This window comes from Dermacentor albipictus, chromosome 6, assembly GCF_038994185.2.
Source record: "Dermacentor albipictus isolate Rhodes 1998 colony chromosome 6, USDA_Dalb.pri_finalv2, whole genome shotgun sequence".
Taxonomy (NCBI): Eukaryota; Metazoa; Arthropoda; class Arachnida; order Ixodida; family Ixodidae; genus Dermacentor; species Dermacentor albipictus.
The window spans coordinates 72,590,797-72,610,948 of NC_091826.1; the positions used below are offsets into that span (position 1 = coordinate 72,590,797).

General features: G+C 44.1%; 1 protein-coding gene across 1 annotated transcript in view; it reads left to right on the forward strand.

Annotated features, from left to right (window-relative positions):
* LOC139061183 (venom serine carboxypeptidase-like) overlaps positions 1-19,674 on the forward strand; it is a 36,216-nt gene extending 16,542 nt beyond the window's left edge. Inside the window, exons 2-4 of the mRNA XM_070540835.1 lie at positions 3,228-3,417; positions 12,924-13,251; positions 16,284-19,674. Of these exons, the coding sequence (XP_070396936.1) occupies positions 3,228-3,417; positions 12,924-13,251; positions 16,284-17,125 (1,360 nt within the window). The 3' untranslated portion in view covers positions 17,126-19,674. The remainder of the gene's footprint in view (positions 1-3,227; positions 3,418-12,923; positions 13,252-16,283) is intronic.
* The last annotated feature ends 478 nt before the right edge of the window (positions 19,675-20,152 follow it).

The window sequence follows — 20,152 nt, forward strand, 5'->3', positions numbered from 1 at the left end:
GTCTCCGGAGTGTGGGACGGAGACGCTACCACTGAGCCACGAGTACAACGCTTCAAAGCGGTACAAAAGCGCCTCTAGTGAATGCGGTGTTGCCTTAGAAACGCGCTGTTTCTAAGGCGTGCGTCTCTTGCTCAGGCGCACATTTCGTTGCCGCGCCGAACGCTGCTTTGCTCGACGCTCACCGCGTCCAATGCGGGGCGCGTAGTCGCTGCCCTGTAGCCCATTGTCTTACACCCCTTGGCGGGTCGACGGGAACGCTGTCGCGTTCCACTCTTGAAGGTGAAGAAGTAATGCATGAGTTGTTTCTTCGTCTAGCCGAACCAAATATAGCCAAGCAACAGCAGTTCACCAGGCTAAACAGTGGTTCAACAACTAAAATAAAGGCTAGTATGCTTCGCATCCTGGGCTTAACCTTACCTAAGCCACAGCCATTTTTTTTATCTAACAGACAGCGGCTTCTTCGTTCGATGGGCTATTTGATGCTTTTGTATAAAAAAACTTGCAGCCACCCGCGTCAGGCAGGCTGCAATTAGAGCGAACGTGATTGGCGTAGTTACATTTGCGGCCGCTTGGCTGGCCCGAAGGACGCTACCTGTCGAGGATAGGACGCGTCGGCTTTCACGGGCGACAGCGTTCCTGGCACCCTTTCGAAGTCGAACGGCGAACTACTGTCCTCGGCTGGTGGCGCCATGGCGGATCACGCCGCTTTCAATGCACGCGGTAGGCCATACGTTTTAACGCGACAGCGTTAAGGAGCTCGCGTCGCAGAAAAGCCGGTGTCGTCAGCATCGGCGGTGTTGGCCGTAAGTGATAAATCCCAGAAGGCACTTCATAAACAAAAAACATCTTACAAAATGGGCTGGTGGGAATCGTACCAGGGTCTTCGGAGAGTGAGACGGCGACGCTACCACTCAGCCACGAGTTCGATCATTCTAAGCGGGACAAAATCACCTCTAGTGAATGCGGTGTTGCCTTAGAAACGTGCCGTAGAAAGTTATACTGTGGTGTATATCGGTAATTATGATCATGTAAATTACAGAAGTCGCAGTTTCACGAGTAGCGAAGTACGTTTCCGCTACATTTCTTGTGCGCTCTGCGCACACGCAGAGCCATCTTGCGGCAAACACAGAAGACCCCCTCCTCGCAATGTACAGCACTGTCCCGACACATGGCGCGCCACTCGCCCCATGATCGCGTCCGCCTTCATGGCGCGTCACAGCCCGGCTGACCGTCCCTATCGCGACGTTTGGCTCGCGTAGATCGTTTGAGTAGGCGGTTCGAACGGGGTACGATAACGCTATCGCGTTCCACTCTTGAAGGCGAAGCTTAAGCGTCCTCCAATTTTTTCTTTTTCCTTTTATCCAGCGGCCATGCTACTCTAATTTTTTCTTGTGCTCACTACGTCTAGGCTGCACAAGTTTGCTTTCGGTGTTTCAACAGAAGATGCTGCACTAAGGTACACATCTTTCTGACACTTTCATTAGATGGAATGTCCGCCACGCATGTGCATCATACGTTTGTCTTGGGAACAACCCCACAAACGTCATTATAGCATTCTCTCAACGTGGAACGTGCTCGTCCTTTGAATTTTTTGTAATAAAAGTTGATGATCAGTTAACCAGTGCATAATTTATTAGTTACCTGCATCGCCCCGTAGGGCATTACAGCAGGGAGGTTACAAACTTGAAACAATACATCAATAAATTAGTTCAATGCGTGGTAAAAAGCATCATTTTCTGTAATATATACAATGGTCGATGGCAAACTGTTCCAATCTCGAACAGTTCTAACAAAAAAAGAATAACGAAAGACGTCACCCCTACAAGAAAATTCCCTGACCTTCAGACAGTGGTCAAGTCGCCTAGATATATAGTGTGGTGCCTGGATGTATTTTTCGCGGTTTATACACGACATCTTGTCATTTATCTGACACGATTTCTAATCGATGTTGCATTACGGAAACGTTCGATTAGCAGTACAGTAATTCCATGCGCTTTTGGAAGACAAGGTCTCTTTAGGTGACTTCATACGAGGTTGGTCTATGTGGGATGAATCCCTGTATCGTGTAACCATTTCGACAAATATAACCACCCGTCTGCGCGGCGTCGTAGCGATTGGCAAGAGGTATAAAACTGTAGATCTCAACTAGACAACAAGGGAGAATCAGTCACAGAGTAGGTAAAATAACGACACAGGCGTGATCGGCGCCAATACAGTAAATAGATACAACGACATCTCACTATACCCCTGTGAACGGTACAACGTCGCAGATATAGCCATGTTCAAGCAACGACGTCGAACGGCACACGATTGGGAAATGGAGAGGGTAGTTTGGACTAAGCTGGCCTCCCGCGAGAATGGCGCCTTGCCTCAAGGAATAGAAGGCGGGTTCCCTGGTGCCCGCATAACGCAATAATTAGTTGCAGAATAGGTGAAATTACCGGTACCGCCATAATAAGTTTCCATACAGGCGAAAATGAATCACATCCTACTTTATACTGCACCATCTCCGGGATCGGCCCACCTGGTGTCTTATTAAAAAGATGTTAAATCGAGCGTCGACGCCAAATCAATAAAAAAATACAAGGTCGACGTAATTGCGCCTGAAATAAGACTACCATATGGAATGAGGGAACAACGAAGTGGCTGAGGAGAGCAGTATAACAAACATTTATTTATTCAATATTTATCCAACCCCAACCTTGTCTAACGTCCACATTTGGTTGTTTTTCGCGCTAAACTTAGACAAAATATAAATCGCTAATACGGAATAACATAATCACGTTACGGGAATATATACTCGTATAAATATTATTCCTTCTACAAAAGAGAGACAATACACTTTATTGATGAAGTAAAAATAAGCTCAGAGCGTTTTCTATGCGGCCTCACTGGCGCTTTTTCGAGAGCTGCGCTGAGACATTCTGCCAGGGAGTGGCTTGTGTCACCCATTTTCTTTAGAGGTGTCGCATTTCTTAATGCCACCACTTTTTTATGAAGCAGCCGTGTACCCCAGATGCATTACAGAGATTGTCATACCGGCTGTCACTTGACACGAGCTAGAGACAGTTGCACACCCACTGTCGACTACACTGGCGTTCAGCTTGCACTGCTATAGACTTTCAGCTTTTACAGACTTACAGCGTATACGTAGCGACTGCGGTCTCTCACAGAAAAAAAATGTCTGACATCCACAACTAACTCACTTCTGAAGATTTTTTTTCCAGTGAGGACTCGGAAGATCTAATTTTTTCAAGATTTGACTTTGATTCTCAAGACGCACTGGTAGAAAAAAGGAACAAAAGCCGCGTGTGCTTGCCGCCACCATGCACTAATATGGAAGCATATTCTGGATTCATTAACGTTGATAGACACGAAAACTCTTCTTTCTTGTTTTTCTTGCACATCAAAGCACAAGTAAGTATTCCTTTGATCCCAAATATTTCTTTACTGAAAATCCTGCTGTTCTCACGAACAGTAGGTGCTTTAATTCGTTTAATATTAGTTGTGGCATAAAATAGGGGCATGCTCTAACCAGGACGACAAACAACGTGGTAACAGGGATTTTATGCTTTCATATTCCACCTATGCATCTAACTGTTGAGTTTGCAAATGGGTCTAAAACGTCCGTATGGTGTTAGAAATGCAGCCAACAATATGCACTGACTAGTTGCAAACTAAAGAAATAATTTAGATTATACCTCATTGATTATTAAAAATTGCACCATGGCCGAGTGTACATTAGTCCTTTTTGTTTTTTCATAAATTATTTGCTAAGAGCTAGCACACATCTTAAATGTGCCCACCCGAGCCTCTTTGGTGACAGAGTTGTAAAACATTGACTGAAATGATGGCGGATCGCCAGTGTGTGTAAAATTACGCCTAATTCACTAAACATGAATTAAGACGCAGTGCCTGATGTGACCAGGATTTTCAGTGGAATCCTCGTGCACTGAACAAGAAATCTTGCTGATCCAATGCACATGCGGAAATATATGCGAAGCAAAGGTTCACATACATTCTAAGAGGTTGACAAAATTAATTAAATGCACAAAGGCTTGTTTACTATAAAGATATGCAAATAGTAATGTATGCGACGTTTTTGTTTCTCCACCACTGATCTCATAACTTCGCTTTCGATAATGAATAAACTTTTATATAGTAGAGGGTTATTTTCGTCCCATGGTAGGGGACTCCCTCAGTCCAGGAAGTCTGAACACAAATTAGCCTAACAGCTTGCGCAGGTAATCCATGTTGTGGTTGTTAAATTTGTTGTCATGCATTCTTTATGTCAATGCACTGCATCGTTCGCGAGCTCAAGGTATTAATAAAAAATGTTAATCAATGAAACCGCGACATATAAATAATCATTATTTAAGAGATCGGTGTGTTTTCGAGGTATCTGTGAGCCGGGACTAAATGTTCAGGTTTTATTAACGAATCGTAGTGGGACTTCCTCATTCTGAACGAATGGCCAAGAACGCGCACGTACTTAGTGGCTAAATACTTCAGCATTTCGTTAAATGATCAGCATGGTTTAGATATTCCTGGGAGCCGACATCATATGTTCATGTTTTATTCAGGAAGTTATTATAAAAACAATGTCATTATTATCTCCATACTTGGTCAGCTGCAGGGGTTGTACACTCCACTTCGTGAGTAGCTTCGTATAAGTTTCACATATGTGGCGTCATCATTTTTCACTTCGATATTTTTAGAAAGCACCTATGGTAGATAGACATCTTATAGCATCCGTACAAAGTTATGCAGAGTGCCTTTGTCACATCATTGTACGCAACCATTGTGTACTTTCTATATACTTAACATCGCTTTATACAATGTTGCAATTTATTTATGTGCAACAGTGAGTTTCCGTGGGTCTTCGCTGTTATATGTGAGCGAGGCCATGTGTTCTCGGACATTTCTTTGAATTCTTGCCGTGTGTATAATGCTTCGTATTTGCATATGTCATCGTCCTAATGGAATTATGCCGTCATTGTGACTCGAAGTGTTCGTACCCTGTTTTGTTGAAATAAACTTTTTCTAAACAGCTTAATTGTAAGTTTTGAGTTGGATTATTCAACCAGGCGGGCATGGCTTGCACCAAACTGGAAAGACGTACATGATCAGCTAATTGACAATACCTCACCACTTAACTTATTTATCACTATATGTTACACATTGCAATTTCCGAATTGTAGCTGGTGATCTTGCAAGACATATCCACTTAGAAAGAATTTGGAAAATGACAGGCGTTTCAGAATCAGCGCCATCAATCTAGCTGTAAAAATGCAACGCTGTTACAGTTAATTTTTTTTACGAAAATGCTCTTTTATACATTGAAGCACTAAAGCAACTGGAAGACCCATTTATTTCAGCGCACACTTTGGCTCTGAGTATCTCGAATCTGCTGTCATCCTGGAAATATTTTCTCAGTGGATACTCCTTGCAAGCGCGCCGGCTGCAATATGGGCCGGAAAGTAATTAAATGTGAGGTTAATTAGCAAATGTTTAATAATTACTTCACTATGTGTTTCGGTTTTGCGAGCAAGTAGTATCCGCCTCTATGAATAATCCACCTGAAGGACTACGATTAGGCTGTCTGTCACAGGCGATCCTTAAAAATTCTGTGAATGTTAAAAATGAGCACTCGGTATTCCACAATATATCGACCGAAATAGTGACCTATCCAACAGCGCACAACACTTAGCCGTCATGCAACCACGCATAGCCCGACAAAGATGGGAAAGAAAGATTTGCTTTATTAAATGCTCATATGCGCAACAAGTGATACTTGTGAAACGTCCCTGGCAATCATAATCAGGACCCATATTCTCAAAAAAGGTCACAGCGACGTCCGAAAGGCGAAGCATTGATAGCGATAGCAAAGCATCTGACAACTACACGAAGTAATGTTTGTAGCTTTGTTAGACGAATAAATTGCACTAAACATTCGCTTACTAAATAAATTAGCAAACAAGGTAGCAAACAATGCTAGTCGAATGAAGAGCGTCGGCAGAGGGGAGCAAACACTTCCATCTGCAATTTGCTTCAACGCGCCTCCGAAAGCTTGAGAGTAGGCGACCTCCAATACTAGGCAACCACCAGCATCTCGGCTCGCCCTGAAACATTGCGCCCGCCACAGATTACCACCACGTTACGTCGCGTGGGTTGCGAATGTACTCAGCCACGTGGACAGTCACGCAGTCATGTGCATCCACGGCCGAGCTTGAGTAGGAGACGCGCTCTCGTCCCCTAGAGCGCAATCCAAAAAGGTGCGCGTGGGAAGACTTCGCGTATCAAGCCACCATCCATCTGGGCTCACCCTCACATTCTTTTCCTCGCACCCACAGTACACGGTGGGTGCACAAAGATGGGACCTTCTCGCCCTAGATATGGGACCTATCGCGATAAGATGGGACCTTATCGCGCTAAGTTACTACTTCAAATATGGACGACCAACTAGGCCAGCAGTCAACTCTTCTAGAACATCACGAAGAGGGAGAAAATTTGCCTGGAGTTCGCGTATAATTTGTACCAAATAAAGAGTACTCAGCATAGGGATGTCTAAAGAGCAGGTATAAGACAATCCACGATGTTAGACACACTAGCGAAGACGGCCTGCAATTGCCCAAACGGCACTTATGAACTAAACACTTTTTTTTCAATTCAGCTGCAATGAATAAGCTTTTTCGCGGTTTCATTAGGATGAATCTCGGTAAATCAAAATTCAAGGATATTATTGTTCAAATTTATTGTTCATTCAATCCTGAACAATCAGCAAAATTCGCGACCACATGTTCCAGTTGGCCGGTTATCTCAGGAAGGCATAAAACGATGTCGCGCATTAGCTGTAATTTTTCCGTGTACTTTTTATGAATCAAATGTTTAAGCGTGTGAAAAAAAATGTATATGCAGAAACCATCGACGATGATTGTCGATATAAGGGAATCGTCCGAACGAGCGAACGAATGAACGGGCTATTTATCTGTAGCTATTATGTGCATCTTTATCTTCTTCCCTTATATGGTTTTTTTACTTGTATGAAAGCGTTGAAGTTATTCAACAATTACTTATGCGGGATTCACTTATTATAAGGTGATTCAGCAAACACATTCAAATATTCTTAAAGCTTACCTGTGGCATATAGCACAATTCTAGTTCATGAGCTGGCCCACTCGAAGAGGCGGATAATACTTGCTCAAAAATTGAAATGCGTAATCAACTAATTAGCAAGAGTTCAATAATTAAGTTTCTAACTAATTACATTATGGCCCATACTGCAATTTACAAATTCTAGTCATGGAGTTCGCAAGGCGGATCCACTTGGAACGAATTCTCAGGATGGCACCAGTTTCGAGATGTTAATTCCCGAACTTCGCGGAGAAATGCATTGGTGTTCCAGTTACATTATTGCTTGAATTCATAAAGCGCCCCTTTGTGAAAAAAGTAATTTGAACGCCAATGCATTTCTCCGCAATGTGCGGGAATTATTATTTCGAAACAGGTGTCACCCTGGTGATTTCGCGAGATTGGTGATGTCACGAAACTGGTGATGTCACGATCCAGCCAGTTATGCTTGAGCGTAAAAATAATTTGAGTATCTCCAAGCGACGGCAAACAAAGCTACCTTGGTAATGTCCACCTACGTAGTATTTGCCTACTTGTAAATTATGGCTCCAGTTAAGTGAAGTACCCTGTATATTATCAGCGGATTTAGTAGTGTCGTATTGCATTCGTGCTTGTCATGAGTCCGGTTCTTCTAATGCAACGTGCCAAGCGTCTCAACCTGCTTGCTTGTTCGCGAAAAAGCTAGAAAGGCTGTTGTGTGTCACTTGTCGATGTTTAGGGCAGCGGGGGGGGGGGGGGGGGGGGGGAGGGGGGTCGTCCGTGTCGCTCGGCGTTAGAGGTCGGTGACGCACGAAAAATTTCCTCTAACTCGGCAGGAAAGCTTCGCTTTAAAAATCAAAGAATGCTTTCTGCAGAATATTTGATTTCTGGCTTCAGCGAGTGACGATGGCAGCTATTCGGTGACCGTGGCAGCTATTCTCCGGATAATGATGCTGGCCTCCTCCGAGCCCTTTCCTGCGTATTTACTCCTAACCTTCTTTTGTAGTTACTTTTGAGATTTGGCTACTCAAAGCACGAGAGTTCCTCTGTACAGGTTTGGTTACAGTGCGCTATGCGGTGAATACTCTCCCACATGAATGTTTAGAATAGAAGTAGTATCTCAGGGTTCCATGCATTGGAGTGATAGAGCAGAGGAGTGCGTTCGTCGCTGTCTCTGCCGTTGAGCCCTCACAACCTTCTTGCTATGCGATGCCTTTTAATCCAAGAGGCTTGAGCAGCAAGAAGGCCGCATAGCTTGCTGACCAACGTGAACGCTCAAGTCAGTGCTCCTGCATCAGCTTTCTGTGTTTTATATGTTTTTGCTTGCACTCCTGATGAGCTTCAACGATCAGCTTCGTGTCTCCAAAAAATTCTACCCACGGGACGCATGTGACTAGAAAAGAACATCCTCGACTGAGAGGTCAACAGTGGTCGACTAATAAACGTCTCAGCGTGTAGCCAAACTTTAGATAAGTCCCTTAAATTCAGGGGTTTTACGGGCCCAAACAACGGTACGATTACGAGGCATGCCGCAGTATTCAAGCCTAATACTCCTTGAGGAATATTTTCTAAAGGCCCACCTAGTGGACTGTTCACTTCAGCTAATGTGATGATTGGATGGAGCTGTGCCGGTGAAGAGGAGCGGCCGCAGCCAATCAGCGGCTGTTGAAATGGACAGCCAACTAGGTAGACTTTTAAAGAATAACCCCCTCCCTCCCCCTGATTAATTTTGTCTACCTGGGTATCTTTACCACGCCCCATGCACGTGAGGCTCCTCGTGACTGGTTGCAAATAAAGAAGCCGAAACGAACAAGAAAAATGAAAATGCTTTAAAACAACCCATTAGCAACCGTATACCACAGTGTGTTTTCTTCTAATGATTGAAACATGTTTCATTCAATACCAAGCCTATATAAAAACAATTGCGCACAATTGTGGTCAGAAGCCTCCACAGCGTTGACTGCTTTGTATGGAACGGAGTACAGATAGCACAAGGACGGCGGACTTAGATCCGTGAGGTCATGCTACCTTGCCATGCTGCCACAGAATCTAATGGGCACGCTTCCTTGTACGCCGTATTCGTTTTGACATCACCACTTTCGTCACGTCAGGCGTGACAATGAAAATCTTGGCCCAAGTAGCATGATGTTATAAAGCAGAGTGCACATGCCTGCTATCTAGGAGGTGCTGGCTTATAGCAGCGCAACACCATAGCCGCTAAGCTACCCCGGCGCGTAAAGTTTGGATAAGGGGAGTTGTCGTTGTCGTGGCTCAAGAAGAGGAGTATCCTTGTCGAAACATGGACTCCAGGGTGGGGCGTGCTTTTATGGCGGTATCAACTATGTGGACACTCAAGGCACTGTTCTGCCGTCGCCATCGCCATGATGTTCCGTATAAAGCCCAAGGGCAATAACACCGTCGGCGCGTACCCTACGCTGCATGCACGAGTGAAACATTGCGAGGGCAGTCTACGATCGCTGCCCATCTCGCCCGTACGAAAGGTGGGGAGAGAAAGGGTAGAGCGCCGTGTTCCGTTGCGCGCGAGGCCCCCAAAATTGTGCGGCACCGGGGAGGGGAGGCAGGGGGGTGGCGTTCTACTGCGGGTGCAACTGCGTTTGTGGTGGCTGCGCGCGGTCGCGCGGCCGTGTCGTGAAAGCGGAGTGCATGGGGGGCTGAGTTTCGTATTGGGTCGACGGCGCGTAGCTTTTTGCGTGCTGTGCATTATCGGCGCTGAGTTTGCGTTGAAGTCATATACAGCGCGAATGTCACTTCGCTCGCTGCTGTTGCCGCGCTTCATCACGCCAGTGTTTTGACAGTGAGTGTACGCGGTCATCGAATGTGATGTGTTCACGTTTACTGTGCGCACTGGCACCATGCCTGTTAATTTAGATAGTAAGCGAATGTTTACAAGTTGATACGGCCGCGAAAAGTGCTATCCTTTCTTTGTATGGCTCTCTGGTAATTTGTCACCGCAATCGATGCTTCGTCTTTCTGGCGAAACAGCGGCATTTCTTCGGTGACTGTTGGTCACTTTGAGTTATTCTTGCCGTGAACACTTTGTACTGTTTCGGTCACATTAGGGAAAGAGGTAAACATAACTGAGTCATCTCTTTCGTCTCGGAATTATCTGGTGTGAAACCTGATTTTACCAAGTTTCTCCTTACACGAGCTGGACTTATGGAATGAGCATGTGTAGGGGCTTTTTTGTCAAATTAGGTCAAGGGATAAGTTAGTGTTAATTGTATCCAGGGCGGCTAAAGGGTGTAGTTTTCACAGGGGTTCAGACTTTGTTCCCTTTCGGACCCTGGAGAGAGCCACAACAACCGGCCCAGTGTCACCGCTAGCCTAATTCTGGAAATCACGAAAAGCATACTCTATAGCAGCAGCACGAAAATGATGAGCAGCTCCAAAAGTCGAAAATATCTTTCGGCAAAACCAATAAGCAATAGGCAATGGTGCGGGCGTCCACAAGTAGCCATGTGTGACATTTAGCGCACCGACGCAAAGTGGTCCCGTTTACCATTATTCACCAATTTCCTATTTGTGGTTGGAGCCTTACCCAGAAACAGATAAATTGTTGTTGTAATATGCATTTCGCTACACTTCGGACATGCACCAATCGGGCAAGGATAATGTTCAAGTCAATCCCTTCAGTTCAAGTGTTCGAAAGGAAGTGCACTATCTAGGGTCGCTAAAAACACCGGTCCCTTTTTTCTCTTACTTTTCCGGTACCAAGAGCCCCTACAACATTATTTATTGATGAGAAAGTATTACAGGCCCCTATACGCGAAAATCAGTCGTTATCGTCGGTGGCGAGACCGAAACATTCCACCAAAAGTGGTCGATGGCGTAACGAATAAAAACCTGTCAAGAATGCTCGGATAGACGTCAGATTTGTCATGCAGGTTTCTGTAAACAAAGCTAATAATAAAATCGAAAAGAAAATTTGGTACATTTCAGTGTCGGTGCAAATCGAAGCGGGGCCTCCGGGGTGCGTGATGAGCACGCTTCCCCGTTGCCACGGTGGCTCCATGGTTATGGTCGACTAAGGTTGTGCCTTGTGCATGCCTCATTGCACACGTCACGTCACTGCATCCCAAGTGTCCCTTGCTCTTCGGATTTCATCAGTGCTGTCTCTACTGCGATGCAGTCTCGACGGCAAATCATGAGTGTATAAAACGAGGTGTGCCTAGTGCATGCGTCATTGCACACCTCACGTCGCTGTCTCCCGCGCTTGCTCAGCGGCCTCTGTGAAACCGGATCGCCCACGGAAGCACGCCACAGAAGACGAAGCAAGGAATTACTAAAAGGAATGCCGTGCAAATCTACAACGTGCGCGACGCCCTACGGAGGAATGCCTAAGCGAAAACACTTCCCCAAAGCGGCTGCAATGCTTTCAAAATCCCACATGTAAACAGCCTGAAGTGTCTCTGGCGAAGCTTTTGATCTATTTATTTATTTATAAGCATCTTGCAGAGCTTCGTGGGGCATTGTGCAAGGGCGGCAGTACAGTGAATACGTACACCCGAAGGGGTTGCTAAGTGGTTTTGGTGCTGCGCTGCTAAGCACAAGATCGTGGGATCAAGTTCCGGCCACGCCGGCCTCATTTGAATGGGGACGAAATGCAACAACACCCGTGTACTTAGATTTAGGTGCACGTTAAAGAACTTCGGGTGGTTAAAATTAATGCTGACTCCCCCCCCCCCCCTCATAATAAAATCGTGCTTTTGGTATGTAAATTAACCCCATAATTACCACTAAGTACGTATATAAATATCAAAATGCATTGACACCTTAACGAATTAAAACAACTGTCAGCGCAGTAAAATGACATTGAACCCCAGAAGCGGGCTACATACACTCTAGAAGCAAGGGAATAACAGCAGTATTTAAAATTGTAAAGAACACAGCAAAAGCAAAATGCGAATGAAAACTGAAAAGAAACAGTGCTACGCAGTATAAAAGCAAATCATAAAAGGTTCCTTTCATCCCCCACACGCCCCCTCAAAACAGAAAGAAAGACAAAAAAAGAAAGACGGACACATAGGTAACAGTACCACGTGCAAGAAGAATGGTGAATGCGGCAAATGCAAAACGTCTTGTTTTGGAGCCTAGACTTACCTTTAAAAATTATCACAAAACTTCGCGTGACCTCGCCCTGATACCACATTATCAGGAAGGTAATTCCACAAAGGTATAGCACGTACGTTGAAGAGCCGGTGTGGTAAATGCGTCACTACCACCGTTCTCGGGCGATAAGCTAAAATTATGCAGTTTGCGTGAAGTTCAATAAGCGAGATTAACCTGTTCAGAGCATATGCGCTTTCATATCATGACGTCCACGCACTGTACGCGCTTTCCTTCTCTATACAATCGGCTGTAGCCTCGTGGGGTATTGATAGGGGAGCATTGCGCATGAAAGGCAGTGTTTTGAGTGCCTTGAAGATTTCGAAATTGGATTGGATTGTTAATACAGGGCGCAGTTCTGAACTAAAAACGCGAAATTTTATTTCCCTCTTTGTTTTAAGAGAAATGAAAGCATAAGAAATGTTGCAGGAACTATGTTCGCCATGCACAACGGTCGCTAGGAAATGAGGTAGTTTGACTATATTCATGCATCAGTCCGTTTCAATAGTACGAATTCTTTGTTACTGTGGAGTACATTTATTCAAGTTTTATATCGCACTTATTGCTTATCTAACTGCCCATTTTGCGCTACAGTTATGCTCGATGCTGTAGGGCCTTACTTATGAAGTGTGTAACTTCTAAATGCGCTAAATGTTCAAAATCTTCATGAATTTTCCCTACTGTAGGAGGACGCCAGCAATAAGCCCCTTCTCTTGTGGCTACAAGGTGGTCCTGGAAAATCATCCCTGTTTGGACAGTTTCTCGAAAATGGACCTCTTGGGATAAACTCAAGTGACCACCTATTTTACAGAAACCATACTACTACGAGAGACTTTAACACGGTTTACTTGGACCAACCCATTGGTGCGGGATACAGTTTCAACGAGAAAAACGAATTTAGACGCACCCTTAATGAGACGTCAAGAGATATCATGTTGTTTCTGCGGCGGTTTGTAAAAATATTTCCAGAGTACAAGGGACGCGACTTCTACATTGCCGGGGAATCGTACGGAGGTAAGGTGCAGCATGTAGCGTGTATGCTCTCTCTTAAAAATAAATGCCCTCGGTCGGTAAAAAAAGTAGGGCAAGAAAAAAGTTCGCACGAATATTCAAGGTAGCATAGTTTGCAAATACATATGCTCCAGGTTACAGCTCTTTGAATAATCACAAAAGACGAGACATGAACTGCAGTAAGGAAAAGGCATTTAGAAAACGTAGACTTACAAGAGTTGGGATATTGCGCCACGTGGAGAAGCGAACGTCTGCTATCGCCACTCTCTTCTCCGCGTTCGCGTCCAGAAACATTACTATTGTTGAAGACATGTGTTTGTCGTAATTTTACAGTGGTAACTGCTGCGGGTGCTTTTAGAGGTGGACTGGGGGTCATTCTGTCGTTTTAAACATCTTGCACTTAGCCTACTCATACTTCAGTTCTCTTCACTGTTAAATGGCTTCATCACACCGTATGACCCAACATAACGAGCAGCAGTTAACAGAAATTGACTCCCCAACGAATAGAGCAGCAATAAGAGCAAACAGCCTGTGGTCGAGAGAAGCACTGCGCCCAGGGATAAACAACTTAGGACAGCCAATTGCGAGTGATAGTATTGAGAGATGAGAGACTGATTTCATGAAGCTTTTGACTCCCGAGAATATTGTGCGATCGGCCAGGCGCCTTCGAGAGTTATAACAGCCATAACGATCAGCCAGCTGGCAGCAAAGCATGAACTGCTTAGTTAATACGAGAGCAAGGCCGAAATACTTTAGCGATTCTATTCTAGTAATAGACCTTTTCGCGCTTCGCAATCGGTAGAAAGGGTGCTCCGCACCCGTTATCACCGAGACCGGATGGCCGTGAGAAATTGATGACAAAATAAAAGAAATAGAATCCGGTGATAAGGAACTTTACATTGTCTCAGTCCAGATCTTCATGCGATGGTTTTCACCAAAGTTGGACATGTTTCCAGTGGCATGCAGAAAGTAAGGCTCACATTCTTGCAACATCTCTGCTCGAATTGATAGTGAAATGCATACTGAGCAAGGAATACGATCAGGAATGGGTCAGCCATCCCTGGAAGAGATCTTCGATCATTACAGTTAAGGAGCTCCTCTCCTAACTCTTGACGTGCCTTCGGAATCAATCCTCTGGAGCTAATCGACTGGAGACACATTAATAAACAGCAAAATAACATTTCTTGTCAATGCGTCATCGCCCAGGGCCTATCACAAGAGCCAGAATGAGCAAAATAGGCTCAAGAAAGTGCTTGTTGTGGATGCTGCTGACGTTTGCCTTTGATTGCATTGCGCTGAAATAGGCATTAAAATGTTTTACTGTAAATTGGTCTTCGTGTGATCAGCTTTGTTGCCCTCGTGCGACGCTAAAGCAGCAAAACCACGCTTTTTGCCAATCACTGCGTCCGGATCACCAAACATGGGGCTTGTACAAAGTTTCGCAAATTGCATGATGAAAGGACTGTCGCCTCTCCGATTACGCGTTTTGTTTTCTCAGTCAGCTAATCCGACGCTAGCCTGGCTCGACTAGCGCAGTCAGTGACAAAAAGTCGCTGTTCACCATCCGGAAAGCAACAGTTAGCAGAGGCCCTAGGCCTTTGTCATGTAAAGATTCATTCCACTCGAATATATCCTTTTCTTGTCATCCACATCTCACAGCCGATCAATCTCGATGATAACGTGTGCGGAGCGCCAGTCGGACAGCTGACAAAGCGCCACAACGAATAGCAATAGAACAGGAATGCTAATTATCAAGACCTATTATGCTTTGCTCGGTTCCTGAGCATAAGAAAGGAGCGCATACATGTTCAACAACATAAACAAAGCAAAAATTAACGGGCACATAAAGAATATTCATGTATGAACCAAGATAGTGTTAGGTTGCCACGAAGTGTAGCCTAAACAACTAAATATAGTCTTCTGATCGAGAAGACATACGTTCCCTTCAGGTTAAGGTCCTTTGGATTACTTTTCGTTTTTCTTTGAGAATATGTTTGTTCACACTATTTTAAAATCTAATAGCGTTTCCATTTTTTGCAAACCGCTGTTGGCTAGAGCAAATATCTTCGTTCTCGGTTCCAGTATAAAGAGACTGTATTTAGAATCCAGTGACATTCACTGTTTAGTGGCATTTAGAAAACAAATCCAGTGGGGAGGAAAACAGCACTGTCATGTAGAGGCCGTGAACCCATGGCGGTTGCGTTGCGCTGCCTAGCCCGAGAGCACGGGATTTCATCCCGACGGCACTGGCTACTGTTCGATGGGGGTTAGATGCAAAAGGCATTTTGGTATCGAGCATTAGGTGCTCATTAAAGTGTTATTCCTGGGACCCCTACTATGGTGTGCCTCACGCCCATGTTGAGGTTTTGGCACGTAAAAACCAACAATTTAAATAAACGCCATGGACAAACAACAGGGAGTACAATAACCACAACATAAAGAAACAATATTTTTTCAACACGCCACCCGTGGAGAAACACTAGCAAAATTGCGTTTATTAAGAACCTCAGCAGCAAATTACAGATGGAGCTAAAGGTATTATTAGAACTCTGAAAGCTGCAGCCGGTATGCTTAGAATCGCTGGTTGTGTCTGCAGGTGTCGGAAAACTAAGGGTTTGGTCTGATAATTTGTGTACGTCAGCATCTCGCTACTTTTATGACGTTAGGTTTGAGTAGGTTTGAGCAGCCTGTGAAAGCCTAGGTACTGCGTGGCAAACGTCTAAATGTTTAAATATATTCCCTCTCACAAATTCAAAAATGAAAAGGTCAGCTTCATTTTTTTTCTGTGTACATTAGCAACTTCAGGACAAGAATTCCTGAAAATCGTCTTCTAAAAAGAAGCAAGTTCACCAGTACAAATGAATTGGATTGGCTTGCTCTTTACTCATTTCCTGCAGATATTGCTTATGGGCTCACGATAAATACATCCCCTTGCTGTCCAGCGAAACATTATGTTATGTAGTAGAGTCTCCTTGCTGTCGCTTTGAGCTTGTCTGGTCACTACTTCGTTCTCAATTTTTTTCTCTATCTTGCAGCAAGGTTCACTATCGGAGTGTCAAGCAAGATACTGATGGCTGAAAAGCGAGGGTTTCCTCTGAGGCTGAGAGGAGTGATGCTGGGAGCTGGATTCCTGTTCCCACTTTTAAAAATCATCAACTCTACCGACTACCTCTATTTTTCTGGATTGCTTGACGAACGTGGCCGAGGCATCTTCGCTGCACGATTCCAGCAAATCAATGCTCTTGTAACGGCAGAGAACTATACAGCCGCTGCTGCGCTGGTCATGTACACTGTCCTGAACATTGGTGGCAGAGACAGACCAACATTATTCCAGAACCTCACCGGCTTCAATCACCACGGAAGCATCGCAAAGGCAGAGAGGAACGAAGAAGTTGCTGCTTATTACATTTACGCAAACAGCTCTAAGTTCAAGAACAAAATTCACGTCAGCACCTCCAGGGTTCTTGATGGCATGAGACCTAAAGTGGTGCAGGCACTAGCTATAGGCGATATCTTCCATGACCAGCAATATACCGTAGAATATGTTCTGAATAGAACGCATGTCCTCTTTTATACAGGGCAGTTCGACGCCCTTTTTCCCGAAATGAATTTGGAAAGGTGTTTCAGACAGCTTCATTGGCGTGGCTCTGAGATGTTCAATGGCGCGGAACGTGTGTTCTGGCACCGAGGGAATGATCCTTCGCAGGAGCTTTTCGGTTACGAGAGAAGAGCAGGGGTACTAACGTATGCCAATGTGCTGTTCGGGGGTCACTACATTTCTTTGGATCGTTCCTTTGCTGTAGCCGATTTGTACCGCCGGTTTCTCGCGTATCATAATAGGCCTTACCCAACTACCACCCAAATGCCTGCATGCTAAACGGCATTTATAGCATCGTGAAGACCAACAATACCAAAGTTATGCTACACCAGCTTCTCGAATGGTGGTCTTCGACGGCAAATAAATATTTTCCATTATGATCACTCAACTTAGCTTTTATGGGCCAAACATTAAATCCTAAGCATGTTTTTTACCTTTGCACCAATTTTCTTGCCAACGCATGTCTCGCGTCTTCTCAGAACATGGCGAAACAATATAAACCTTTCCGTTTAATATTTGCTGCAACAGCGATGTGTCTCGGCTTGTCTTCAGGCGTAGCCATTGCAAATATATCCTTCCTTCTACTTCTACACACCTGTCTCGGCATATGCCTTTCAGTCAGGTCCGTCATCGAAATGTTGATTCCTCCGAGTCTATACATCTTCGTGTAGATTGGCACACAGGTAGTTGTACCACTGCTCCGTTTGTGAAAAAAGAAGGGCATTTTATCCTTTCTTGCGGCAATCTTGCGATCGTCATAAGTAATCAAAGTGAAAATTTGCAGCTTCCAGGAAGTTGCGTGGATGTTGAGCGGTGACTTCTACACACAATACACGAAGACAACAACAATACAAGTTTGATTAAACCACATAGATGTTCTGTATCTGTGATATTTCTGGGCTGTGTATACGAAAAGCATCTGAACATTTCTTCTGAGAACACCTTGTCATGGCCAATTTGCTATTAAATGACAAGGTACATGAAATTTATTGTTTGCCTAAAATATTTATTCCGAAATCTTAAAATACAAAGTCATATGTCATCCACCAGTGTAAAACACTGTAACGAACAGAAATGAATGTCTCAAAGGGAGCGTTTCAATTTATACCTTACGCTAATGAGAACAATATTAACAGCAGCACACAACTTTTGCCGTCTTGTATGTCCAGATAACGGAGCTATATTTAACATTATTTTGTCTTCCAACCTATGCCTAACTCCCTCTTTACTAATTAATTTGTTTAAATCCTTATTCAAACGTTATTATCTAGTTTCCGTTTCTTTAGATTGTGTATAGTTGTCCGATCTTCTTTCTCATGCTCTCGCCTTTTTTGAGAAGGCGTTTAGTATTCGTGCTTCATACTTTCATTTCACAATTGCACTTTTTTTTTGCTTAACAGGATGCCGTTGCCCTTTCTACTCGATCTCCGTTTTCTATTTCATTTCTTTCTTTACTTTGTTTGCTGGCTCGCTTTGTTTTCTGAAATCTTTGAGGCCTATTGTCTCTTATGCCCACTTTTCCATAGGATTGACAATATTCATAAAGGTGGTCCGGGGGTGCACTGGTGAACTTTATTTCATGCATGCCCAAAGAAATGCACATATGCCTTAAATTTTCACCAAATGGCTCCACCCAAACAACATTATATTTACTGTTTTATAAAAGAAATAAAATTCAATATTTCATTAAACATTCGGAGGCCGTTTTTATCGAACATTCGTCTACGACTTCATTAGGAAATGTCTTAGTAGAACATTTTCTTGTGCGAGTTAGTTAATAACTGAGTAGAAAAAACAGAGGCACCATGACCCCCAATCATAACCATGCATCACGACAGAGCCATGCGGACCAGTTTAAGAAAGGAGATTAGAGACTATCGATATTATCGGATCGCACAATGCTTGCCTCTACGAAAACAACAATGCGAGTTAATCGCATGTTCTGACCCACGCACTAATAGAAATCTGAAAATACAAGACTGAAAAATAATTTAAAAGAGGAGTAAATGCTGCCCAGGAAAACCATGACCCTGAAGGAGTACATAACCGAAAAAGAAAATAGACCAACCAATGGTACTCAACTACGAAGTATATGAAACGTTAACACTATAAAAAAACACAGTACAGATCAATAATAAGCAATAACGAGCAATAACAATGCTCGAAAAAGGATGCGCTGTGCCAGTAAACAAGGACATAGCAGAGATAAGCAGTAAAAAACAATGACATTGCTTAAAGAGCAAGTTGGAGTGGCAGTAAATTGGAACACTACATGTATTCTTCCAGGAAGACAACCTCTGTGCCGTTAAGTGCTAAAAAAGGCGCGCTCATGCACTTGTCCCCGACTTCGGAATGCGAAATGCTTCAACAATTTGCCCTTCTGGTCTGTCACGTGACCGCTTTAGCACTGTGGTGCGCGCAAATTCCGGTATGCACCCGCACCTTTTGCAATGTTCGGCTGAGCGTCCTCCCGAGTTGTTTTTAATCGAAAGATCTCTTGCTATATCCATGAAGCATCTCTCAGTCTGTCCTATGTAAACTTTATCACAACCCAGGGGGACGCTACACACGACATTCAAGGTGCCTTCAGTGAAACGAGTGACATGCCTCTTATCGCACAGCATATGGTTCCTTTTTCAAGGTGGGGGAGCATATTTTTCAAAGCTTACACGAGGCCGAGAACACGACATTTAAGTTACACTTAGAAGCAACTTTCTTCAAATTGTGCGATATGTGGTGGATATAAGGAATAGTTACCGCTTGTTACGTAGTCTTTGTTTCGTTTCTATCGTATGTTTTTTTTTTCAATAAAGCTCAGTTGGAATTCAGAGCCAGTCCTGTGTACTTGTTTCTTCTGCGCTTCTCTGTTTGTTATCTAAGAAATGTCGTTTTTTTTTGAAGCCCTAACTTTTAATTTCAAACATTGTAGATGCACAACATTCCTCGTGATATATCTCGAATTCATCCTCCACAGTCGCGTTAGACTAAAACTGCTGAATGATGTGATTACTTACTAGGCAACAAAGATAAAAGGTTTTAGATAGATGATTCAAGTTGTCTACAGTGGGCGAACGAAGAGTCTACACTTTGGGACCAAGCTTTATACAAGGTGACTTACTTAGGTCAGGACAAAAGGGGCTCCCCCTGGCACCTCGTATATGCTCACTCTAACCTTGGGGCGAAGTCCATTAGGTTGTACGAAAGCCGCAGAAAGGATATTCCACACTCGCCACTTAGGTTTGTGAGTGGCGGTGCTGGCTAACACTTCCAGGGTTAGTTCTTGTAGATGAAACATAAATACCCGGA